The sequence below is a fragment of the Crocodylus porosus genome, unplaced genomic scaffold (assembly GCF_001723895.1).
Source record: "Crocodylus porosus isolate Cpor-Errol unplaced genomic scaffold, CroPor_comp1, whole genome shotgun sequence".
Taxonomy (NCBI): Eukaryota; Metazoa; Chordata; order Crocodylia; family Crocodylidae; genus Crocodylus; species Crocodylus porosus.
The window spans coordinates 30,197,305-30,206,955 of NW_017728950.1; the positions used below are offsets into that span (position 1 = coordinate 30,197,305).

At 45.3% G+C, this 9,651-nt stretch overlaps 1 protein-coding gene across 4 annotated transcripts in view; it reads left to right on the top strand.

The window, feature by feature from the left end:
* TMEM246 (transmembrane protein 246) overlaps nucleotides 1–7,951 on the top strand; it is a 19,140-nt gene extending 11,189 nt beyond the window's left edge. For 3 of the 4 annotated variants that reach the window (XM_019555127.1, XM_019555125.1, XM_019555126.1), the window contains one exon: nucleotides 4,413–7,951. In XM_019555127.1, the coding sequence (XP_019410672.1) occupies nucleotides 4,538–5,725 (1,188 nt within the window). In that variant the 5' untranslated portion in view covers nucleotides 4,413–4,537 and the 3' untranslated portion in view covers nucleotides 5,726–7,951. Of the gene's footprint in view, nucleotides 1–4,218; nucleotides 4,243–4,412 lie in introns of those variants that run through there. The other variant, XM_019555128.1, reaches the window with a different exon arrangement.
* Nucleotides 7,952–9,651: the final 1,700 nt, after the last annotated feature.

Genomic DNA, 9,651 nt, shown 5'->3' on the forward strand with positions numbered 1-9,651 from the left:
CAGGTAGACAGCTCCATGTGCTGGGCAAGTTCAGAGGAATCTGCTCACCCCTCACCTGACAAAGACTAGGAGGTCTCCAATATGAGTGGTCTTGGCCAGGCCTGCTGTGTGAGTTGGGATTCTGGGCTAGATGGACCTATGATCTGACCCAATAAATAGCAATTCTTCTTTTTTTATGTAGGCTTTCAAGAAAATTTCCTCCCCCCAACTTGTCTCCAGCTTGTTGGAATTTAAGGTAGGAGATGCTATACCAAATCCAAATGGTTTGTTTAGGGTCAAACTGGCTGGATTCTGCTGCTTTAGAGCAGTGGTTCTCAACCTTTTTTGTACCAGGACCCATTTGTAAACATCAGTGACCAGTCCTGACCTACAGGGGGCCCTACCAGTGCCCCTCACTCCTGACTCACAGCTCCCTGACCCTGCTGATGCCCCTCACTCTGAAGCCACGGACCCCAAGTCCTGCCGGTGCCCCTCACTTCCGACCCACAGTCCCCTGCCCCCTAGGCCATGCTGGTGCTCCTCATTCCCAACCCACAGCCCCCTGCTCTCCTCAGCCCTGCTGGAGGGGATCCCTGTGTGGCTCGGGCTGGAGCACGGTGGCTGCAATGGCTCCGGCTCACGTGGGCAGCAGTGGAGGGAGTCCAGCCATGATAATAGCATCATGAGCCTGCCTAGAGAGGCAGCAATACAGGAGAGAATATGCTGCCTCTTGAAGACGAAATGGTCCATGTATTTCTTCCCCCTCCCTTTCCAAGCACAAGCGCAGTCCTAAGAGAAAATTCCAGTGGGGTAACATAGAAGCCCCTTAACTGTGTCACTGGGGAGGGTGATGGGTAGGCACAGTGAATTTGATATGTATGCAAATACAATTCCTCTGGAAGGATGCAGCATCATTTAGCTGATGGCCTTATAAAAGCAAATGCGCTGGAAACATAACTTTACATGAAAGCTATGTTTATAACTACATATGAATAGCTGATAAGCTGAAATTGGAATAGTGCTCCATAGATTGCACTTTCTGTAAGAGTAGTTTCAAGTGGAAGCTTATACCTTTTCAATAAAATACGTAGCATGACACAAGAAATACTGTTTAGAAAAGAAGTGTAAAATATAATCGTGTCACGGAGAATTACTTTTTTGGAGCGTACACCCACAATCCATTGCAACTATATAAATAAAATCTTAAGCAGGAATAAAGAGACAATTGGCAAAATTTCTGAAAAACCTGGGTAATACCAAAATATGAAGCATCTTGATAACAAGCACAAGGGCTTGAATGGAAAAGACCTAAACTTGGGACTGCATTTAAAAGCCAAACCTGACAGAATACAAATACTGTAAGCTTCTGAAAAAAATGGATCTAGATTTCCAACTCTGAGGTCTCCACATGTTCTGTCCGTTATAAAGGTGATGGAACCAGGACAGTCAGAACAGGACTACCCAGGACTTTAGGTCACTTTCATGCTCCTTGAGATGGTCAGGCTATTTCTTTGCATAAATTAGAGCAGCTGGCTGCAGTTACCTCCAAAAAGCTGTTCTGGCAATGGGGATTGCTGGGACTTAGCATCATCTTTTCTCTGTGCTGACAGTGGTGAATTGAACAGGAGGGGATGCTCTAGTAGGGGTTGCATATCGCCTAAGCAGTCCTCTAAATTGAAGGAGCACCCTGGAGTAGTCCTTGTTTTTAGGGACACACTGTTATTGCCTTCCTGGCTTTGTTTTTTGGGCTGCTCTGGGTGACCTGGGTTCTGCCTTGAATTTGCTGTTTGGAGTTGTGGTTTGGGACCACACTTCTATGTTAGAACTGTTGTCATCACAGAAGGCATCCTTTACAGAGCTGGGTTACAATTTTTGAGTGCTATGTAGAGTAACACAGGCAAGTTCCATTCAAAATCTCTTGACACTCATGACTAGAATCTCACTTCCTTTTCTCCTCTGCCTAACTGGGAAACAGACTCCCTGCTTCCAACTTCCATCTGGCAGCATCCTAGTCCCGCAGGCAGAAGAGTGTTTTCCTTCTTCACCTGTGTGTTTGTCTGTGACCTCCAGTAACTTTTACTTTCCATGCTGCATGAACTGAAAACCCAGTTAAGTAGATGGACAATACACAACTTTCTAAAAGACCAGAGACCTGATAGATAATTGTATCTCCACAATCTCATTCCCCAAATCAGATACACCAAGCACGGGGATTGGGAAACAACACCCTGAGGGCTGGGTCATGTGTATACAGAGAAAGGTCTAGGGGCACATCTACACATGTGTTTTTACATGCATTAGCCTATTTTAATGCGCATGAAAGCATCACAAAAAGTGCACTTTCACATCTGTAGCACCACATATCACACATTCAGCTGTTCTCCACACTGCAAGGTAGCAGTGTGTGTGCTGGGGAGGGTTGGCCCCAGGATATCCATGCTCAAAACTCTGTGGCAATAGGAAGTAATTGACTGAAAGAGAAGAATGGAGTAGAGAGAGTAAGACTTGTAAGAATCACGAATCACGAATTTCATCAGTGGCGAAGAGTCTGATAGATAGCCAGTTAGAGGGATGGCATAAAGAAGAGTCAAACTAGAGATTATAAAAGGAAAATTATAGCCAGTAGGGAACTCAATTTAATAGCTAAGTGTTCTAATTTTGTGTAATCTACTTATAACTGAGGTTGGTAGGTATCAGTTAGTGGCTGCCTAGAAAAGGGAGTTGAGAGTTTGTTTACATATATTTAAGAAAGAATCATAAAAGTTCCACTTTTGAATTTGAATATTGTAATGAATACTCTTCATTACAAGTTGGGTAAACTGCTCGGTCAAAATCTGCTGATTTTATTGCTGCCATCCCTATAATGTAGCCCACAGAAGAACAAAGTTAGGTGAGGGGACTCAGGTTGCTTTTACATAGACCTGAACAGAGGCATTCATTTTTCCTGTACCTTGATACCCCATCTGTGAAATGAAGATAATGGTGCCTTCTAGCCACCCTTGATCTGTTTGGGAAGCTCTTTGAGACCAGGTGTGCATGTACAGTGGGCCTCTAATTTCAATCAGGACCCCAAATCTCAGTTATGGATACTGTAATATCAGTAATAGTTCTAATACCCCCTGTGCTCTGCAAGTACTTTGTCTGATGAAGTTACTCCAGTAAGCTCCATGACTCAGAGAGGCTCTTTCATAAGTCACCCATTAAATGTTTTACTGCGTCTTAGCCAGGGAGTGACCAAACACTATCCCTTTTTTTTTTCCATTGCTTCCTCACTCACAGGTGTCCAAGTTGGGGGGCAGGGGGAAGGGAGGGGCTCTTACCAAAGTCCACCCACCCATCTTTGGTCTAGATGCTTGCCTCAGTTTTCTGTATTCAGTCAGTCTCTAGTGGTTATTACCTTATCCAGGTTTCCCCTCTCTCTCTGCTTTCCCTACTAAAACAGTCTTATCACTTTGGCCAGCTGGCTGAAGCCCACCACGATATCTTGAAGGAACATTCTGCACGCCCATGCTCTCGCCTGCCACGACTCACCATTAAGAGAGAAAAGAAACACCTGGACACGTGGCTTCTGACACTGTTGGTCTTGACATCTGCCTTAGTGTAATGAGGGCTCCACCAACCCCTACACCTTCACCCATTCCACTGGGTATTAATTCACAGTCCATATAGTCAACCTCAGAGCTGGTTAGACACTTCTTAATATCTCTGGCTCTGACAAATCAATTGCTACCTTGATTCTGGTTATCCTCCACCAGGCTTAGAGCAAATAAGGACCTGATCTGTATTTTACCAGGTTTCTGGGCCTATTGTCTGGATAGTTGCACCTCACTATCCTGCTATATCTGGGAGGGATAAAGAAAAAAAGAGAAAAAAAATCCAAACTTTGACTTCTTCCTGCCCTTATAGTCCAGTCTCTACAGTACCTCTTCTCAGATCTGCTATTAGGGTTTTTCTGGGCTGCCATGTGGCAGTTTCAGGTTACCTGACAGCTGCTTGTTTGGGGTTTCTTCTCTGTCAGCTCCCTCAACAGAGCTGTCTCTGAAAACCCTTCCTGATCACTCCCTGTGTGCCTTCAGTTGTCCCTGCCACCTCTCTGGCTGAGTCAGGAACTTCTAGTTTTGGGAGTGTCTCTTGTGTGCTCTGGGTTCCTTTTTACATTGGAGTTCATGTTTCTTCTTCCTCCCCTCCGAAAATACCCGGAGAAGAACGATCCCTGCAAGGCTTTTTGCAGCCTCAGGGCTGGGGCAGCTGCTTGCAAATCTGGTGAGTTAATTTTTCCCCCACAGTGGCTCTTCTCTTTCCTTACAGCAGGGCACACAGCTCTTTGTGAGCTCTAGGGGTTTCTGGTCCTATCAGATTGATAGGTCTGGAAGCATCCTCTATGTTACCAGTGGCTTTGGGATGGTTTTAAATGTTTCTCTCTTTCCTTACAGGTTTGGAGATATCGGCTGGGCCTGGCTTGCACCGTGCCATCTGTCTTCCTGTCTAGGGCAGGTGCTGATAGAATGAACACACTGAGGCATGAGCACAAAAGAACGGGACCCCACATCTAGTAGTCATGCTCCAGAAAAGACTGTGGTTCTTTCGCAGGTGGTGCCATTGTTCTAGCCCCTTTGTCCAGCTCCTCATATTGACCGTGGTGACATTTGGTGTGCTGGCTCCTTTGGCTTGTCATCGGCTGATCCATTCCTATTTCTTTTTACGACACTGGCACCTGAACCCCATGAGCCAGGAATTCCTGAAGCAGAACCAGGAGGAGGGTCAAGCTGCCCTCCATTACTTTGAGGCCCTGCAGGCTCCAAACTCCTCAGAGATTTCAGGTGCTGAGGCCCTCAGGCCACGCCTGCTGGTCACCATCATCACTGTGCAGAGGCGGAATGAATTCCATTATGTCCTGCAAGTGGCATCCCACTTCCACCGCCTCCTCCAGAAGTGTGGGTCTGGCTGCCAGAACTACCAGATCTTCCTCTGTAATGTGGATATGGACCCCAGCAGCCACCAGGATGTCCAGCTGCTGAGCAAGTTCTTCACCACAGTCAACCGCTACAGAAATGAGGAGGACCCTGAGGCCTCAGTAAACCAATTTGAAAAGGAGAAGCAGGACTATGCCTTCTGCCTGGAGCAGTCATTGCTGGCTTACAAACCAGAATATGTCCTTCTGGTAGAAGATGATGCTGTTCCAGAGGAAGATATATTCCCTGTCCTGCAGCACCTCCTGCTGGTACGGCTCTCAAAGCCACACCTCAGAAATGCTCTCTACTTGAAACTTTACCACCCCGAGAGACTTCAGCACTACATCAACCCAGAGCCCATGAGGATCCTAGAGTGGTTTGGGATGGGCATGCTTCTCGGTCCCCTGCTGAGCTTCATGTACTCCTGGGCATTTGGCCGCCCAGCTGTTAGCTGGCTCATTATCTTCTTTTTTTTCGTGTACACTATGGCATTGGCTGAGTTGGTGGGGCGCCACTATCTGCTAGAGCTGCGCCGGCTATCTCCTGCCCTCTACAACCTAGTGCCTGTCACCGAGTGCTGCACTCCAGCCATGCTGTTCTCTGCCCCATCTGCCCATCGTGCCTTATACTACCTGAAGAAACTGTACTGCCGTCAAGGCTTTGCCAAGGACATTGCTCTCTACTCCCTGCTGCGCCCTCAGGGTGAGAGGGCCTATGTAGTAGAGCCAAACTTGGTCAGACACGTAGGGATGTACTCCAGCCTTAGGCTAAATGGCAACCCAAAGCTGCTGTGAGCCACCGAAAAATGCCTTTAAGGCTACGGTCCACATGAAGTCTTGTTGTTGGCCAGAGATATTATATGTAATGCTGGCTTTCGTGCCAGTTACAAGAGTACTCAGAACTACCTGTGCCTCCTTATGGAGGGAAAGTATTTTCTTTTTTAAGAAAACTTACTTAAATACAAACAGCTCTATTTAAACTTTTTAAGGGTTACCTTAGAATTGAGAGGAAGGAACGGAAAGGCTCTCAGGGAAACCGTGGATAGGTTTGCTCCTCTCTAGGACCTCACCCAGCCCATTAAAACACCTCACCCTCCTCGTTCATACCTCCAAAGGTGGTGTGAATGTCTGCTTCATGCATGAGAGAGAGCAGATTCTCCACACAGGCCTTTATCCTTCAACTGGAGGAGCCCAGGGGAGTTTTGTCATTAATTTAAATGGAGGTAAACCCTTAAAACTGGGCTTTGATGTGCTGCCACCTATTTTCCTTTGCCATGGATTTTACATGCTGGTCCAGTTTGCTTCAGTGGGAGGCTCCAGCATGATCATGCTTTGATGCTTCATTCCATGGCAAGAGAAGTAAAAGAAAGATGCAGCAGGGCATCACTGCACCATTATTTTGTCTCATGGTGCAGTTAGATATAGGTAACAGCTACAGCTGAGAGATCCAGGAACAGCTGGGCGCAGTCATAAAAGCAAACTTCCACAATGCATCGCATTTAAAGGGCCACAATTGAATTGACCTGTTAATTTGCTGTAATACAGTGATCCACCCAGTGGTGAGGGGATGGATAGTTGCCAGAAGCCAGCTGCTTTCTAGCAGAGCTGTGCATTGTCTGTTCAATTAAGAACAAAAAACACATGAGAATTAGGATCCTGGAAATTGGTTAGTAATCCAGACTGGTTACAGAGGATTTTCCACTAGCCTACTGTAAAGTCCACAAAAGTTAATGGTGTCTTTTTATTGGGCTTCATTGGACTTTACATCAGGCCTGTATGAGTAAATTTGGGTCCAGCTATGGATGGAATTTGGCTGAACTATAGTATCATCTTGAAATTATGTGCAAACCCTCAATTTTCCCGATTTCCTCAATGGGAAATATTTATTTTGGAGGGAGGAAGAGAGAGGAATTCCAATGTAAGTTCTTTTTCTACTTGTTTGAACCTGAAGCTTATAAACAAAAGAGACCAGGCATGAGCCAATGTGGAAGAAAACCAATGAAAAAAAAACTGTACAGCTCCAGTTGCCAGCCCATGATGCTTATTTGATCTATAATATATGGGGATAACACAGTTGGAAGTCACTGTGGGTCCTGGCAGATGTTACATGTATGGTGCAACTGATGTGCTAATCACACCATAAATGAGAGCATGCCACACGTTCAACCAGTTTATGATACCACAAAATGACAAACCAGCCACAAAGATGTTTTACGTGCAGATTATCAGCAAGGGAACCAGAAAAGCCGAAATTGGATTTGGGCTGTCCAGGGAGTTCTGTAAATGCCAAGTAGGCAGACTGACTCACCACACCTGGCACTAGCAGAGCCACGTGCCTGGCAGATTAATTCAGGGCTACACTACGTGTGGCTTTCAACTTGCCACTGCACCTAGAGCCAGGGATTGGGATACCAGGTTCCACATATGCCAGCAAATTTAAAGAGCACCACTGACTGCATCTGCAGCACATGGTTGGGATCCAATCCCTGATCACCACAATTGCATGTCCTGCAGTGCACAGGTGACATGGCTAGATGCACAATTGTTGGGATCTGGGATCAGGTTCCAGTGCGTCATTAAACTAATGTCAGTCAGGGGCCTAGAACATGGAACAATGCCAGCTCAGGCAAACATGCTTTCTAATAGAGGATGCATCAGAAACAAAGCAGACAAAAACAATATAACAACAGGTGAAAGTCCCAAAGATCCCATACAGTGATCATGCAGCCTCTACCCAGATGGATTGTAAAATCCTGTGAAACGCTGGAATTTGGGTGTCATTGTAAGTATGTTTCACTAAGTGCCTGGACATGCAATCAGACATACGACTATCTACGCTGCCTCAAGTCTTGAACATTTCATAAGTGGGGTGAGGCATTTTCTTCCTTGTACTGTGTAAATCCAGAACACACTATTGTACTTTGAGGGTTTATTCATGCTAGTGCTTGCAAAGAAAACCCCACAGGGTATAAACAAAGTGCCAGATAATAAAAAGGAACCAAATGCCAATGCATAATTAAAGTGTTATGTTCTAAGAAGCCACTGTTCATTTCACCACTGTGTTACTTTTTCTTCATTTCCGTTATGGGTGCAATGCAAGGCCAAATTAATGTTAGTTCAAACTCCTTAAACATGAAACAAAAATAAAAGCCAAAGCTTGGCTGGATTGAAACATTTGGGGGCACAGGAAGAACTGAAGAATTGGTCCTCTGTATTTTCCTTAATTCAATACGACTTTGAATTTATGATGATACCCCCAACACATTCTATACATGGAAAATGTTTAAATGTGTTACAGTTTCCCATGTCTAGAGTCTAATTATTAGAGGGTCATTTTTAAATTCATCCCTCCCACCCCTGCCCCCAGCCACTTGTTCTCCCTTTTCACCCCCTCACTGGTGCTACTTATCCAATTCACCCAAACTCTTGCCAGGTCGCAAGAGTAGTAGCAACTCCAGCCCCAGCTCCAGGTCAGGGCCAGAGCTGCAGTAGCTCTCCAGCTGCTGTGCAGCCCACCTTCCCTCGCCATGCTCTTTTTCCTTTGCACAACACGATTTGCCAGGCTCCCAACCCCTGTGCTGCATGATCTCTGTGTCCCCTCCATACCATGTGCTGTTCCCTGCCAACAACCCCCCTGTGCTCCCCTCTCATCTTATACCACAAGGTCTCTTCCCCATGCTCAGTCCCCCCTGCACCATGCAGACTTCCCCAGTTGAGGGCTGGTGTCAGAAGAGCTGGAGCCACAGCAGTGCCAGCCATGGCTGGTCCTTGAATGCAAGACAGTTTCTTTTCCCCTCTTGTTGAATGAAGAAAAAAAAAAAAAAGAAACTATTTTGGATACGAGTAAATAGGGTTTTATCTTGATATTGCCAAAAATTGAGTGAAAACTAAGCTGACATTTTCCAAGTGATGCCTTGAGTCTAAAAATGTTGAGAACCACTGGTCTAGGAGCTTATAGCTATTCGTTGTCAGTAAAAAATAAATATAAAGAGGAAAAAAAAAAATGCATGAGGAGGTAAGGAAAACAGAATCAAAGGTGCAAGGAATGAAGAACAAAAAGCAACGGTTTAATAAATCAATCTTTTTTTTTATAGAAAGTTTGCTCCCCCAAAAGGTTATATTTTTATGTATATAAAAACTCTGTATCCAGACACATTACCAATACACTGTCTGTTTCCAACACTCAGAATGGCAATATGACGACATTGTCCTCCCCTCCTTCAAGTGTTGAAAGTCTGTGTCCCTCCTCCAAAACATGGAAGCATGGAGACCACTGGTTCTCAACCTTTTTAGTTTTGGGGCACCCCTCAGACTCAAGGCACCCCTTGGAAAATGCCAGCTCTTAGTTGTTATTTTGTTTTTGGACTACAGAAAAATAAGAGTGATTTTTCTGTTGCGAAGAACTCAAAGACCACACAGGGCAACTTGCCTATTTGAAATCTCTGGGTTTATCTTGTGAACCATGTTTGCACGCAGTACAGCGTGTGGCAACCTGCAGCACACTACAAAGGATCTCAAGGCACCCCAGGGAGTTGTGGCACTCTAGTTGAGAATCACTGATGTAGGCTGTCCAATTGAGCCCCAAACAAGGTTGACTTGTACTCTGCTCAGATAGTTGTAATTCAGTTGGATGAGCCTAGAAACAATACAACCTGAAAGAAGCCCTTTAAAAAAAAATGTTTGCATTTCAAATCAAGTAGAGACAAAAAGCACTGGCATAC